General features: G+C 46.8%; 1 protein-coding gene and 1 pseudogene across 1 annotated transcript in view; one reads left to right on the top strand and one right to left on the bottom strand.

Annotated features, from left to right (window-relative positions):
* LOC142259030 (uncharacterized) overlaps nt 1-16,986 on the top strand; it is a 276,422-nt pseudogene that overhangs the window by 20,977 nt on the left and 238,459 nt on the right.
* The window catches only part of LOC142259021 (uncharacterized), a 204,635-nt gene continuing 197,934 nt past the window's right edge, over nt 10,286-16,986 (bottom strand). Inside the window, 1 exon segment of the mRNA XM_075331558.1 lies at nt 10,286-13,520. Coding sequence (XP_075187673.1) covers nt 11,953-13,520 — 1,568 coding nt within the window. The 3' untranslated portion in view covers nt 10,286-11,952.

Genomic DNA, 16,986 nt, shown 5'->3' on the forward strand with positions numbered 1-16,986 from the left:
TTTCTATGGCTGGAATTATGTCACAAAATTTGGACTTGTACCGGGGATCTAATAGTGTGGCAATCCAGTAGTCATCATCACTTCTAATTTTGACAATACGACTGTCATGTTGGAGGTAGTGCAACAAAAAGGCACTCATGTGTCTTGCGCAGCCATGTGGACCAAGTCCACGCTGTGTTTGTGGCATAGAGGTGCTACCCGTTCTTTCTTCCTCTGACATCTCCCCCCAACCTCTTTCAACTGAAATTTGACCAAGGTCTCCCTCATCCGCTGAGTCTTCCATGTCCATGGACAGTTCGTCCTCCATTTCTTCATGTTCTCCTGCACCTTGCTCAACATTTCGCCTGCTACTATGCGCCCTTGTCGATCCCTGTCCCCCATGGTCCCATGCCTGCTGCGTTGGTGATGATGAACGTCTGGACCTTGGTGATGTTGTTGTCCCTTGCGCATATGAATCCTCCTGTAGTTCCTCCCCTTCATGTTGTCCCACCCCCTGACTCTGAATAGTGTATAGCGTGTGCTCCAGCATGTAAATGACTGGAATCGTCATGCTGATAATGGCATTGTCAGCACTAAACATATTCGTCGCCATGTCGAAACTGTGCAGAAGGGTGCATAGGTCCTTGATCTGAGACCACTCCATCAGGGTGATCTGCCCCACCTCTGCATCTCGTTGGCCCAGGCTATACGTCATGACGTATTGCACCAGGGCTCTGCGGTGCTGCCACAGTCGCTGTAACATGTGGAGAGTTGAATTCCAGCGTGTCGCCACATCGCATTTCAGGCGATGAACCGGCAGGCCGAAAGACTTCTGGAGCGATGCAAGTCGCTCATCTGCGGCGCTTGAACGGCGGAAGTGAGCAGACAGTTTTCGTGCCCTGTTCAGAAGGCCATCTAGGCCGGGATAGTGTGTTAAAAATTGCTGGACGACAAGGTTCAACACGTGAGCCATACAAGGTACGTGTGTCACCTTGCCCAGGCGAAGGGCCGCACCCAGGTTTGCAGCATTGTCGCACACGGCCTTACCAGGCTGCAGGTTGAGTGGAGACAACCATTTATTAAACTCGGACCGCAGAGCTGACCACAACTCCTCAGCTGTGTGACTCTTATTCCCAAGACATGTCAAGCTAAAGACCGCCTGATGCCGTTGCGCTCTGCTGCCAGCATAGTAATGAGGGGTGCGTGATTCCTTCTGCGCAGTGAGAACACTGGTGGCCTGACCAGGCAGGCTTGGGGCGGAGGTGGAGGACCCAGATGAGGTGGAGGATGCAGAAGCAGTGGCGGAACTTGGACAGACAGAGGATTGACACACAAGTCGTGGGGACGGCAAGACTTGTGCAGCAGACCCTTCACCATCTATCACCATAGTTACCCAGTGCCCAGTCAGCGACATGTAACGTCCCTGTCCATGCTTACTGGTCCAAGTATCGGTGGTGAAATGCACCCGTTCACACACAGAGTTTCTCAAGGAAGCGGTGATGTTGTGTGCGACATGCTGGTGTAGCGCGGGCATACCTTTCTTAGAGAAGTAGTGGCGACTAGGCATCTGGTACTGGGGCACAGCGACAGACATAAGGTCTCTAAAATCCTGTGTGTCCACTAGGCGGAAAGGCAGCATTTCGGTAGCCAACAGCTTAAAGAGGGATAGAGTCAACCTCTTAGCTTTGTCATGGGTCGCAGGAAGTGGCCTTTTATTTGACCACATCTGAGGGACAGAGATCTGGCTGCTGTGTGTAGACGGTGTTGAGTAGGGTGTCCCTGGAAAAATGCAGGTTTGTGAGGAAAGTGCAGGCGGAGACATGATGTTGCCTTCATCCAACGTTGGTGCTATCGATGTCTGAGAGAGCTGTACACACTCACTTGTTTCCCCTTCCAAACCAACTGACGACCTACCAAGCAAACTGCCTGTTGCGGTTACAGTGGTGGAAGTTGTGCGTGGAAAAACAGGTGTGACAGCTGTCCCCACAGTCCTAGAAGATGAAGAGCGCGCGGATGCACTGGAAGGGGCAGGCGGTGGATGGTTCGCTCCGCTAGGCCGCATTGCAGCACGGTGAGCTTCCCACCGGGACCTATGATATTTATTCATGTGACGATTCATGGAAGAAGTTGTCAAACTGCTGAGGTTTTGACCTCTACTAAGAGAATCATGACAAAGTTTACAGATCACATAATTTGGGCGATCTTTTTCTATGTCAAAAAAGGACCAGGCTAGGCAAGGCTTAGAGGCCATGCGACCTGTTGATCCACCCCGAATAATGCTCATAGGCAGAGTGGTGGCTGAGGATGCAGTTGTAGACGTGCTACCAGTGCTCCGACTCTGTCCAGGAAGGCGCAAGGTAACTTCGTCGTCGGTTGCATCCTCCTCCACCGCCTCTGTTGACCTCCTCGAGTGTCTGACTGTGGGTTGACAGTAGGTGGGATCTAGAACTTCATCATCAATTGTTGTGTTTGCACTCCCCTCCCCCTCAGACCGAGCCTCTTCTTGCCCTGACCGAATATTTAAGTTGTCATCCCAATCGGGTATCTGCGTCTCATCTTCATCAGTATGTTCCTCATTGTCTATAACCACAGGTGTTACAGTTTGTGACAAAGGGTCAACATTATGCTCAGAAACTTGGTCCTCACGGCCTGAATCAGAGTCACAAAGGTTCTGGGCATCACTGCAGACCATTTCCTGTTCTGTACTCACTGTAGCTTGGGAGCAGACCTCTGATTCCCAGGCTATAGTGTGACTGAACAGCTCTGCAGACTCAGCCATCTCAGTTCCACCATACTGTGCAGGGCTGATGGGAACTTCAGAGCTGGTTGAAAGCAAGTTTGATTGGGATGACAACTCAGAGGACTGGTGTTTTTTGGATGCGGTACTTGAAGTGGCTGAGAGGGCACTTGTTGGACCACTTGAGATCCATTCAAGCATTTTCCTTTTTTGCCCATCATCTACCTTTGTTCCTGTTGTTCGTGTCCGTAAAAAAGGGAGCACATCGGATTGTCCACGGTAAGTAGTAGACATCTTACTTTTGCTGGTAGATGGTCTATCTTCAGCAGATGATAATGGAGCTTTGCCACCTTTCCCACGGACAAAACCTTTTTTGCCTTTTCCACCACGCCTCTTCCCCTTTCCACCAGCATCTGTCATTTTGCCACTCATGTTGATTGCGACAAGATTGTGGACTGAAAATGTGGTAGTAAAAATTGATAGGTGGTGTAGATTGCAGTGGTGGTCTAGCTTTATTAACAGCAGAATAATAAAGAATAAATATCCCTGACAATGCAACTACGGCCCTTAAACTGGCAGCAAAAATTGCTAGTATAATGGCTTAGTTATAATGAGTTGGAGTGTGCAATGCAGGCAGACGCGCTCTGCAAATGTCTCTGCACTAGTGTGACTATAGCAAAGTCCAATAGCCACGTATAGGATGCCACTAGGTACACTGAGTGTTTGCTAGTATAATGGCTTAGTTATAATGAGTTGGAGTGTGCAATGCAGGCAGACGCGCTCTGCAAATGTCTTTGCACTAGTGTGACTATAGCAAAGTCCAATAGCCACGTATAGGATGCCACTAGGTACACTGAGTGTTTGCTAGTATAATGGCTTAGTTATAATGAGTTGGAGTGTGCAATGCAGGCAGACGCGCTCTGCAAATGTCTTTGCACTAGTGTGACTATAGCAAAGTCCAATAGCCACGTATAGGATGCCACTAGGTACACTGAGTGTTTGCTAGTATAATGGCTTAGTTATAATGAGTTGGAGTGTGCAATGCAGGCAGAGGTGCTGCAAATGTCTTTGCACTAGTGGGACTATAGCAAAGTCCAATAGCCACAGATAGGATGCCACTAGGTACACTGAGTGTTTGCTAGTATAATGGCTTAGTTATCAGTTGGAGTGTGCAGAGGACAGGAGGGTACAGTGCCAGGATTGTGGGGCTCTGGGTAGAGGAATGGAAGCCTGCCTTTCTATTCCCTCCTAATGGGGAAATGCAGGGAGGAAATCCCTGACCTTTGCTACACAGACGCTGTCGCTGTTTTCAGGACCTGTCACCTATGGCTCTGACCCTGCCGGTTTGAGCCCTTAAAAGGACTGCTAGAAAGTGCTATCCCTATGCTGTCTAACGCTGTGTATGGAGCGCATACAGCTGTATCAGCGATAGGACTCAAGACGGAGCTGCGACAGTGATGTCTGACACCAAAGACGCAGAAGAGATAATGGCGTCCTGGAGGAAAATGTCCGTTTTTATAATGCAGGGACATGTGACATGGACATCCTATCACACATGCCGTTGCTTCTCTGGCTAAAAGTCCACTTAGCTGTGTGTGAGTCTGGGATTGGCTGACATGCTGGCCCGCCCCACAAGACGCGCGCGCTTAGGGAAGGAAGACAAGGAAAAAAAAAAAATGGCGATCGCCATTATACAAACAGCAGTGATCTGAAGGCGCTGTTCCCGCACACTATACACTGAAATGTCATAATAGTGTGATTCACAGAGTGACTTACACTATTACAGCGGAAAGCCAGCTAGGATTTAGCTGTTTTTTTGCTGCTAGAACCATTATCGAACGTTTCTAGAACTATCGAGCTTTTGCAAAAAAGCTCGAGTTCTAGTTCGATCTAGAACAGGCCCCAAAATCACTCGAGCCTAGAACTGGAGAACCTCGAACCACGAACCGCGCTCAACTCTAGTTACTGGTACGTCACAAAACCTGTGACTCGGCAGCGATCTCGCTATATGAGAAGTACCCCTTAGACTCATTCTATCTTTCACTGAAGTCCAGCCGTGTTATGAGTCACCAGAGGGGAAGTATGTGGGTGTAACTTGTGTTAATAAAAAATTCCAATTATGATCTTCATTCAGTGAAAAGAACATTGCTGTGTAGGATTACTCTATGTTCCACTGGAGTCCTTCTGTCCAGAAATCTGAAGTCATTTCTGTGACCCAAGTTCAGTAATTTTCCTTTTGTTATTCCCGCTTATTTCATGTAATTGTATATATATTGTTTTGTTCCCCTTTGTAATATGTTTTGTATATTTTTATAAACACGGCCGACTTTTCAGATTAAATATATAACATTTAATAGCATATGGCTTCGGGATGTGGTTTATGGATTAAGAGGAACAAAGCTACTTGTAATGTGTGTTCTATCAACCTGTATAAGCAGAGACCCTGATTCCAGCGATGTGTCAGTTACTTGGCTGCTTGCTGAAGTTTTGAAAATCAGTTTTCTCTGTTTAAAATCTACCAGTTCTTGAAATGCTCCTCTGTGTATAACCTCCCCCACACCACTGATTGGCAGCGGTGTACAATTAGCATAGACAGAAAGCTGCTAATCAGGGGTGGAGTTGTACATAGCTTATAGAGATAGAGGATACATAGCAGCAGGTTTACTAGTTCTCTAGTGATAATCCCCTAGTGATAATACAGTGAATTTATCAAAACTACAGCAAGCAGCCCAGTAAATCAGAGTCCCTCTCTGTCACAGGTGTGTCACGGGTGACAGACAGTCATGTGGTGTCCGACCATAAAAGGTCACAGCATTTGGCTGTGCAAAATGTTCCCTGACTTTCTATTGTCACTGCTGTCAGTATTCAGTGTACTGATATCTCTTCTGCTGGGTTTTCATCCTTTTTTCTTTAGGACCCAGGGGAGCTCCTCTTCCCTTCAGTTGCTAATAATCTGTATTTCCCCTTGGGTTTAAATACTTTCATTTTCCATGGACTTGTGCTGGTGATATTATTCAGTTACTTCATAAGCTCTGGATGCAAGCAGGTGGCTTGCACACACCAGTAGGATTGTTGTGCTTTTAACTGAACTTCTTGCCGAGTTGTTTAGAGATAAGTTGTTTCCCATTGTTGATTATCCCTGTGTGTCCTTTAGTGCTTAGTGGGGTTGATGAAGAGCTCATCCCATCCGTTCCTTATTTAGGGTCCAGATCAGGGTGAGCCTAGGGTCAAGTATCGGGCTCAGCGTGGTGAGGGAACCCAGGGGCCAGCGGAAAGCTTAGTCAGAGGTTACCATCTCCCCTTTCCCTAGGCACATGGTTTTCTTTCCCTCTTGCCGTTCGCTTGGTACTTCACCGTACCTAATGTGACACTGTCTTTATATTATTCTGATTTTTAATTAAGAGGTAAACACTTAGTGACAGAATCCCATTAAATTCACAAAATCCCAGCATAGGTATCATAAATGTTACTTCCTCTCCACCAAGAGATAGACCCCTTTCAGTTCTGGTCTCTTCTACACCCATAATCTAAACTGTAATAAAGGTTTGTGGACAGAGACGAGTGAACCTAAATAGTAAAGTTCAGTGTTTGTACCAAATACAGACTTTATACAAAAAATCAGTGTTAGAGTTTGGAATTCGGGTGCTTTATGTATCCTAACCACTCGATCTAGCATCGGTGTGCTCGGGTACACTCAGTGCTCGGCCCAGTGCGAGCCGCTTGCAGTGTGTGAATGGCTTTCACGGGGAGGTAAAAACATCGTTATAGGATGTATTGTGTGCAAGGAAAAAACCCGCCCTCCCTTCCCAGTAATAAATACTCTGTTTATGGCTGGATGCATGTGGGCGGAGACCCGAACTGCCCAATCAGTGAATTCCAATGGGGTTCAGGACCAGTCCGGTTCCCGAACTGAACTTTATTTAAAGTCCGACTGAAAAACCCGAACTTCAAGGGTCCGTATATCTCTATGTGTGGGTAGCCCCACAAAAAAGTAATCTCTTGGATATCAGACAGATAAAATCCTTTAGTTTTTTTTATTACAACAATTATCCTTTGTAAAGGAATCAGTTTTATAACATAAAAAGGCTCATTTATGCGGGGGCCACTCCTGATTCATGAAGAGGTAAATGCCTCCTCATGAATCTGGAGCGTTTGACGAGTGGCATGTGCCTCCTTGTGCCATGCTAGAAATATTACTCCCATCAGACACTGGAGTGAGATTTCTGGCATAGGGAACACCACAGCTCGTCATGAATTAAAGGAGCTGTGGTGTCACGCCCCCGTCCCACCTAAGCTCTGCCAATTTTAGGGTACTTGCACACTTGCGTTCAGCGCAGTCCGTCACTATGGAGAATAGCGCAGTCTGTTAACGCACTGCGCTATTCTCCATAGACTTGTATGGACAACGCACTGTAACGCAAGTGTCAGCGTTGCATCCGCTGGACGACGCAGCGTCGTTATTTTGACGCTGCGCCGGGCGGAAGGAACGCAGCATGTAACTTTTTTTGAGCAGCGCAATCCGTAGGATTTCACTGCGCATGCTCTCTCTGGCTCCCTGCACCCGTAACCAAGATAAATATCGGGCAACCAAGCAAAGTGCTTTGCCTAGTTACCCGATATTTACACTAGCTACGTGTGCAGGGAGCCCGACACTTCCCTGCTTGGCTCCGCCCCCTCCCGCACTCCACTCCGCATGTAAACACACACACACACACACACACTCACTCACCTATCCTGCACCATGGACGCGCTCGGCTCCACCCCGCACTCCGCCCCCCGCACACATTCTCGGCGGCCGAACGATCAGCTGATCACCCGGCTGCTGTGAGTAATCAGCTGATCACCCGGCGACCGGCTGCTGTGAGTGATCAGCTGATCACCCGGCGACCAGCTGCTGTGAGTGATCAGCTGATCACCCGGCGACCGGCTGCTGTGAGCGATCAGCTGATCACCCGGCGACCGGCTGCTGTGAGCGATCAGCTGATCACCCGGTGACTGGCTGCTGTGAGCAATCAGCTGATCACCCAGCAGCCGGGTAATCAGCTGATCGTTCACAATAGTCTGTCGCCGGTAACTGTAAAAAAAAAAAAAAAAGCTGAATTCGTTGTTTTGTGCGATCCGTTGCGCCACTATATGCAACGCATCCGTTGCATCCGTCACACAACGCAATGCAATGGATCCCGTTCAACGCAAGTGTGAAAGTACCCTTAAGCGGGCTTTACACGCTGCGACATCACTAGCCGATGCTAGCGATGGCGAGCGTGATAGCACCCGCCCCTTTCGTTATGCCGATACTTGGTGAAGGCAGCCGTAGCGAACATTATCGCTACGGCAGCGTCACACGCACTTACCTGGTCGCGGTGTCGCTGTGACTGCCGAACAATCCCTCCCTCAAGGGGGAGGGACGTTCGGCATCACAGTGACGTCACCGCGACGTCACTAAGTGGCCGGCCAATCAAAGCGGAGGGGCGGAGATGAGCGGGATAAACATCCCGCTCACCTCCCTCCTTCCAAATTGCTGGCGTGTGGCAGGTAAGGAGAGGTTTCTCGTTCCTGCAGCGTCACACGTAGAGATGTGTGCTGCCGCAGGGACGAGGAACAACTTCGCCCACGCGACAGCAGCGATATTTGAGAATAGACCCCCATGTCAATGTGACGCCTTGGGCAAGCCAGGGGTCACAGGTCACAACATCACATGCACCCCACATTCCCGGCAGGTACATCTAGGCTAACCTAAAATCCTTGTTGCCTTCTTCCAGGGGCTGATGTCCACACCAGGGGGTGGGCCAGGCGGTTGGCTCCGCCCACCGAGGAGTTCACAGCCCTGGAGGCGGGAAAACCAGGCAGTGAAGTTAGGGAAGTGAAAGTAGAAGGAAGTGAAGTGGTAGAGGAGCAAAGGAGAGGAGCTTGAGTGAAGAAGTAAAAAGGAACAGTTAAGAAAGCCTGAAGTTGGTCCGGGTGTGTGCCCCGGACTGAGACAGCAAGGTCAGCAGACGGCGGTGATAGTCTGCAGGGGGACTGCTTGGAGATTGCTGGAAGGACCGCGGACGGGTGGTGACCCGGCGGTACCGGAGCAGTATACGAAGAACAGTCAGCACCAGGGCAGGGGCCTTTCGGATCCCGGCAAGGCTAGGAGTCGCCATAATTTGCCAAATCCGTCAGTGAAGGGGACCTCTGTCTCCTAACAACCAAGTCCCGATTGAAGGCAACAGTCCGACCGTTAAGGGGAGACACCGCCACCGCCAAGGCACCAATTTCCCAGGGCCAGCGCCTGCGGGCAAGAGAGGGGCTCCTCCGGCTCATGTCCAGGTCGGGGAGCGGGGTAACCGGTGGGAACCCATCGCTACCAAAAAGACTTTACATAGGTGCAGGGAAGAGACCGTCACCGCTAACTGCAGGGAACATCAGCACCGTAACCGTTCGAGGGACCCCTCCAACCAGCCGTTTGTTTACCGAGAACTGTGTCGTGTTTACTGGCTGAGTGAGTACCTCCGTGCCGTGCGGCACAGCGCTGCCCCTGCGCCCCTGCACCTCCACAGGCCCCATACCCGCCTGTCCACCATACCGACCCCATCACTGGGCCCGGGACCATCAAGCCCCCTACCCACGGAGGGGCAAATCAACAACTGGCTGCTCCGTACCATTACTCCCGGGCTCCCCAGACAGAGCAGCGGTGGTGTCCACTTAATCACCACAACCGTGGGTGGCGTCACGGACAATAAACTATCCCAAAACCCAATCCCCTTTCACTCACGGGCGAGGAGCGCCGCTCGAGTCCCCGGGATCCGGCCCATCGCTCGAGCCACCGAGCAGCAGCAGCAGGCCGCAGCGGCAGCCGGACCCGAGCAGTGGGAGAGCGCGGCGTCCCCTCCTCCGCCCGCGACATCAACGAGAAGCGATATTGTAACAATCCAAAATCGCTCCTAGGAGTCACACACAACGAGATCGCTACAGCGGCTGGATGTGCGTCACAAAATCCGTGACCCCAACGAGATCGCTGTAGCGATCTCGTAGCGTGTAAAGCCCGCTTTAGAGTGAAAATGCCAAATCTTGGCACAACTTTCCAATTTTTTTTTTTGCATAAAAGCTTTGATAATTTGGGAACAGAGCGTCTTAACAACTTCCACATATCTAAGATACAGTGTGATTCAATTCTCCCCTCACTATTTTGGTGTGAAATGTCTACAGGTCTGCGCCAACTCCAGAGGTTCGGAGGCAAAATCATCACATCTAGACAATAGAGAAAGATAGGCATGAAGAATATATATTTACAAGCATTTATTAACAAAACAACAAGATTTGAAATGCAATTATATACAATGTGATATACTTAAGAGTTCCTATCTCCAATCTGGGGCTGCTCTTTTTAGTAAATAAAGCAGTGGGCAACCTGAGATTAGTGAATTATCTAAATATAATCCAGTATCAAAAGCTTTCACAAATGTTCCTAAAGGCTCTCAAAAAGGCTAACAGTGTGCCAGCTAAAAATATTCACTGCTCCCCACACCATAATCCTGCCCACCTCTAGGCAATGAAGCCAGCGCCAAGTAGGCGGTATTATTAGCATGGGGAGCAGTGAATATTCACTCTTTAATATCGGGTACACATGATTACTAAGGCGCCCGCTTACTGCTGTGGCTGGGCGATCACGTGTGTCTACAATTAGACATTGAATAGTCAGTGCTCCCCAAACCCATAATCCTGGCTGTGGGGAGCAGTGAATATTCTGGAAGCTTACAGAAAGAAAATGTCCGTAGACCTTGAGAGCTAAGACGACATTCTAGACAATCGGTTTCAAGCAAAGACTGAAGTTTATTCCGAGATAGCAGCAGAGCAGATAAGACAGGTTATGCGGCAGGATGACACACGCAGGTGTCTGGCAGAACAGCAGAATTAGCAATAGATGAAGAAGAAGAAGTGTCTCCCGAAAGGCGTGTGGGGCTCTTATACATGTTAGACAAAGGAAAGCTCATACTGCAGAGAAAGGCGTATACGTTGGAGAACAAAGAATATAATGATACATCATGACATTATTTAAGAGCATTGCGGTAAACACTATTGGATTCCTATGGGCCTCCATGATACTTTTCACTAGTTCAGCCATGTCGTCATTGCTGACATTTCTGATCCCTGAAGGCGCCTCTACTTCACATAAACTCTTCACACACTGACAACTCTATTGACAACTTAATTTCTTTATCAATTCAATACACCTGCTATTCATGACTACACATCCCCATCTATCAACTGACGCAATTGTATTCTTCTATTCAATTTAACCTTTTTTGGACCTTTTCTTATACTTGATAATTACACTGATGTCATCTCTATCTCCTCTCTGGGGGGAGAACTCTAGCCAGTGCAGCTCATTAGCTGCAAAGTTAGTTTGCTCAAGTCTTCCCAAGATGGCTCTTAGATACAACATGGCAGCATATTATGGCTGACTATTCTATAACACTTACTTCTGCGTGTAACTGAGGGCACATGGTAGTAATGTCATGCGCTTCTCCGCTTACATGGTGAAGTCACTTGCCAGCATCAGATGAGAACACTGTGCACCGGGAGAGCGGAGGGATGGGGAGTGTAATCATTTCTTTTCTTATGTGTGCAGTGTGATGGGGAAATATATACCAGCATGGGCCCATGATGAGGGCTATATATATATATACAAGAATGGGGACATATATACTAGGACAAGAATCATATATACCAGGATGGGGATCATATATACCAGGATGGGATAAAGATGGGCAACATATAAACCAGGATGGATATACAGTATACACGAGGATGGGAGACACATCAACATTACCTGTAAGGGGCCCAGGATGGGTGACATCAGTACAGAATTAGGGGATTTTATCCCAGTAACAGTGTCAGCAGATCCCCCCCATAACAGTGCGTGATGACCACATTTTTCGTGTCAATCTTTTTCCCTATATTCCTCATTCAAAACCTAGGTGTGTCTTATGGTCCAAAAAATACAATAAGTTTAAAAAGAAATAAAAAAATTTTTTCCTTACAAATTCTTACTTGAGCAATTGTAGCAATCTTTTTATAAAATCCTTTAAATTATAGTACATCATGATGGCTTCTCCTGTGTGACTCATCGGACAACAGGATCTCATTAATCTTAAAAACATTTGCCAAATTCTGAAAGCAAGAATGGCTACTCCGCTCTGTTGGTTTTCTGATGGTCGGCAAGACTTGATTTACCAGTTAAACATTTCAATTATTCACAACATGAAAAAGGTTCCTTCCCTGTGCAGCTTCTTCACATGTTTAACAAGACCTGATTTCCTAGTAAAACATTGCCCACATTCTGAACATGAAAATGGCTTCTCCCCTGTGTGAGATCTTTGATGACTAACAAGATGTGCTTTCTGAATATAACATTTCCCACATTCTGAACATGAAAATTGCTTCTCCCCTGTGTGAGACCTTTGATGCACAACAAGATCTGATTTCTTAATAAAACAATTCCCACATTCTCAACATGAAAACGGCTTCTCCCCTGTGTGAGACCTTTGATGCACAACAAGATTTGATTTACTAGTAAAACATTGCCCACAGTCTGAACATAAAAATGGCTTCTCCCCTGTGTGAGATCTTTGATGCATAACAAGCTCTGATTTTGAAATAAAACATTTCCCACATTCTGAACATGAAAATGGCTTCTCCCCTGTGTGAGATCTTTGATGCATAACAAAAGCTGATTTCGCAATAAAACATTTCCCACATTCTAAACATGAAAATACGTTCTCCCCTGTGTGAATTTTCTGATGTCTAACAAATTCTGAATTCTGACTAAAACATTTCCCACACTCTGAACATGAAAATGGCTTGTCCGCTGTGTGAATTTTATGATGTCTAACAAGATGTGACATCCGACTAAAACATTTTTCACATTTTGAACATGAAAATGGCTTCTCACCTGTGTGAGATCTTTGATGACTAACAAAAGCTGATCTCTGGATAAAACATTTTCCACATTCTGAACATGAAAATGGTTTCTCCCCTGTGTGAAGTTTCTGATGTCTAACAAGGCATGATTTCTGAAAAAAACATTTTCCACATTCTGAACATGAAAATGGCTTGTCCGCTGTGTGAATTTTATGATGTCTAACAAGATGTGACATCTGACTAAAACATTTTTCACATTCTGAACATGAAAATGGCTTCTCACCTGTGTGAGATCTTTGATGCCTAACAAAAGCTGATCTCTGGATAAAACATTTTCCACATTCTGAACATGAAAATGGCTTCTCTCCTGTGTGAGATCTTTGATGCTCAACAAGACTTGATTTCCGAATAAAACATTTCCCACACTCTGAACATGAAAATGGTTTCTCCCCTGTGTGAAGTTTCTGATGTGTAACAAGGCATGATTTCTGAAAAAAACATTTTCCACATTCTGAACATGAAAATGGCTTCTCCCCTGTGTGAATTTTCTGATGTCTAACAAGGCATGATTTCTGAAAAAAACATTTTCCACATTCTGAACATGAAAATGGCTTCTCACCTGTGTGAGATCTTTGATGCCTAACAAGATCTGATCTCTTGATAAAACATTTTCCACATTCTGAACATGAGAATGGCTTCTCACCTGTGTGAGATCTTTGATGACTAACAAAAGCTGATCTCTGGATAAAACATTTTCCACATTCTGAACATGAAAATGGCTTCTCACCTGTGTGAATTCTTTGATGCCTAACAAGATCTGATCTCTTGATAAAACATTTTCCACATTCTGAACATGAGAATGGCTTCTCACCTGTGTGAGATCTTTGATGACTAACAAAAGCTGATCTCTGGATAAAACATTTTCCACATTCTGAACATGAAAATGGCTTCTCTCCTGTGTGAGATCTTTGATGCACAACAAGATTTGATTTCCAAATAAAACATTTCCCACACTCTGAACATGAAAATGGTTTCTCCCCTGTGTGAAGTTTCTGATGTCTAACAAGGCATGATTTCTGAAAAAAACATTTTCCACATTCTGAACATGAAAATGGCTTCTCCCCTGTGTGAATTTTCTGATGTCTAACAAGGCACGATTTCTGAATAAAACATTTCCCACACTCTAAGCATGAAAATGGGTTCTTCCTAGAGTTAATTTTTTGATCGTTAGCAAGGGTTATTCTTGGAATAAAACATTTTTCACATTCTGGGCTTAAAAATAGCTTCTCCCCTGTGTGAGATCTTTGGTGTTTAAAAAGATAGGATTTCTGAAAAAAACATTTCCCACATTCTTGACATGAAAATGGCTTCTTCCCAGTGTGATATATTTGATGGTCAACAAGATGTGATTTACTGGCAAAACATTTCCTACATTTTAAACATGAAAATGGCTTCTCCCTTGTAGGAACCAATTCATCCGTTTCATATTCCACATCCCTTTTGTAACTTTTATTCTGCTTACAATTCTGTGATAGATGGGAATTTTGGGCTTGTTTGAAAAACTCAGATGATAGAGCTTTCCGAGGAAGGACTGGATTTATATCTGGGACAACAGTATGCTCTTCATGTGTATCATGTGGGATACTTTCATCTTCTGTTATAAATTCTGAAGATATTAGAGATCCATCTGAACTCCCAATACAGTCATCTGCTAATAATAAACACAAAGTTATTAATTTTTAATGATATTATCTTGACAGTACATTTATTTTTTAAACCATAACATCAGAAATTAAATTAGGGAAAAAATTATTCTGAATCTGTTGTCCAATATCGAGATCTAAAGGCCCATTTACACGCTACGATTTATCTGACGATATGTCGGGGTCATGGTTTTCGTGACGCGCTTCCGTCGTCGTTGACGACGTAGTTGCGTGTGACACCTACGTGCGACTCCGAACAATCTTAAAAAAAGCGAAAATCATTGACACGATGTTCAGTTTCAAAATATTGTGTAACACAGCAGACATATTGCTACGTTTGACACCCTGCCAACGACGAACAACATCCACATGACCGCCTTGGTCAAACAATATCTCGCTGAACGATGTAGCATCGTTTGTGAGATGGGTACATGTGACCGCTACAAAATGACCTATGAGCGATCTCGTCAAATCGTAGCAACGATCTGGGCGTGTCACATCGCTAACGAGATCGCTAGCAATATCGTGTGTAAAGCGGCCTTAAGAGTTACATCTTTGCTAATTCGGCTCTCCCATTCCTAGCACCAGTTCTCTGGAATGTGCTACAGTAAATAATCTGATTTATTATCCTGCAGTCACATTGTGACAATGAGGGATAGGGGGCTCCTATACTGTCCCTCACACTAGGGGACCCTAAGCTATTCCTAACCTCTGGATTACCCCTGAAGATGGAGATGCCGGAGTCTCGTGCATTACTAGTCTCCTGACTTGCTCTAATCTGTGATCCCCTAGGGAAGGAAGGGGCAGGATTATGATGGAAATACAGATTAAGACAGACGGGACACATTGCAAACTCACAAAAATAAACAGTGAGAGGCTAAGGAGAAAAGCAAGAGCAAGAAGGCAGCAACAAAAATGACAACAAGGGTTAACACCACAACAGCTAACAGTAATAATGCACAAAAAACACCCATAAGTCTGGATCACAACACCTCACCAGATCAGTATAGGTAAACTATAGCTGGCATTAATGAAATAGTCCAACCAGCATGTACAGAACGGGAGCAAACAATACTTTCTCCTCTACAGCATGGGATCACAGACATTAACAAGCAGCCCAGCAGAGAATAACTCTTACTAGCCTGCCCAAGCCTGTGGTTTGATGCCTGCGTCTCCCTGCGCTGCTCACAGACAGCAGAGAAATTAACATGCAAAGTACCAGAGTCTATCATTTCAACAGATCCTGACGCTGCCATGACGGTTCGCAAAACCTACAAACATCTCCTTGAAACATTGATCCACAACATAGACAATTTCAAAAAGGTTTTTTTGAAGACGAAAATAAAATAAAGACAGATGCTGAAAATTCAACTGGGTTGTCTGGGACTGTAACGCTGATGGTCTATCCTTAGGCTTTGTAACCAAAGCAGGTAGCAGGGTCTTGCAGCCTGTACAGATAAACATTAGGGTTCAAATTCATCAAAACCGGTGATGTACACTGAAAAATGACGTCAGGGACTGGAGTGAGATTTCTGGCATAGGGATCATTGCAGTTTGTTATGAATTAGAGAAGTAGAGAAGCGGTGGCATCACACCCTTGTTCTGGCCAAGCTCTGCCCATTTTGGCAAAGCTTTGGCAAAGCTGGTTAAAATTGTCGTGAACATACACAGACACACACACACACACACACCACCCTGTCTCCTCTTCAGCTTTAGACTCCTCCAATTGAGACCTTTGGTCACATGACATGATGATAAAATGGTCCTTAAGCAGTCCTATTGTGGCGCCCTGGACAAGCCAGGGGCCACAGGTAACAACACACACACACCCCCACCCCCAACAGTTTCACAGCAGACATCCCCAGTGAAACTTGATTCCTTTCCTCGGGCTCAGACTGACACACCAGGTGGGCGGAGTCAGGAGATGGAGACGCCCACCCAGGAGTTAGCTGGCCTGAGGCAGGAAACAAGCCGAGTCAGGTCCTAGGAGAGGAAGAGAGAGGAGGTCTGCAGAGAGGCAGACGCAGACTGGGGCCTAGGATTGGAGCCTATGGCCCTCGTGCAGCAGAGAGTCAGGCAGACGGTAGTGGCCGTCTGCAGGGAGCCGGGGAGACAGTTGGTGGAACCGTAGGTAGCCGGGGCTGGGCGGTGGCCCACCGGTACCGAACCGGGGAGCCAGCTGGAAGCCGGAGCGCAGGAGGAGCGTGCACGGAGGTGGAAGAAAGGACTTACACCACCAAACTGGGTCAGGGGAGAAACAACAACCGCAGCCGTCTGTGGGCACCCGTCCATCCAGCCGAGTGTTTTACCAAGGACTGTGTCGTGATTACTGGCTGAGTGAGTACCCCGTGCCGTGCGGCACAGCGCTGCCCCTGCGACCCTGCACCTCACCAGGCCCCATAACCCGCCTGCTACCCATCCACCTACCTCACCGGGCCCCGGGACAACCAACCCCCTACCCACGGAGGGGAGAACTAACATCTAGCTGCTCCATACCATCACTCCCGGGATCCCCGTCCAGAGCAGCGGTGGTGTCACAACCTCACCACAACCGTGGGTGGCGTCACGGACAATCTCCCTTACCAAATCCCCTTTTACTGTGGAGCCTGGGATCACAGACCGGGTCACGCCACCGTGATACCCACAGAAGTGACCCCGTGGCCC

This window comes from Anomaloglossus baeobatrachus, assembly GCF_048569485.1.
Source record: "Anomaloglossus baeobatrachus isolate aAnoBae1 chromosome 5 unlocalized genomic scaffold, aAnoBae1.hap1 SUPER_5_unloc_22, whole genome shotgun sequence".
In the NCBI taxonomy this organism is placed as follows: domain Eukaryota; kingdom Metazoa; phylum Chordata; class Amphibia; order Anura; family Aromobatidae; genus Anomaloglossus; species Anomaloglossus baeobatrachus.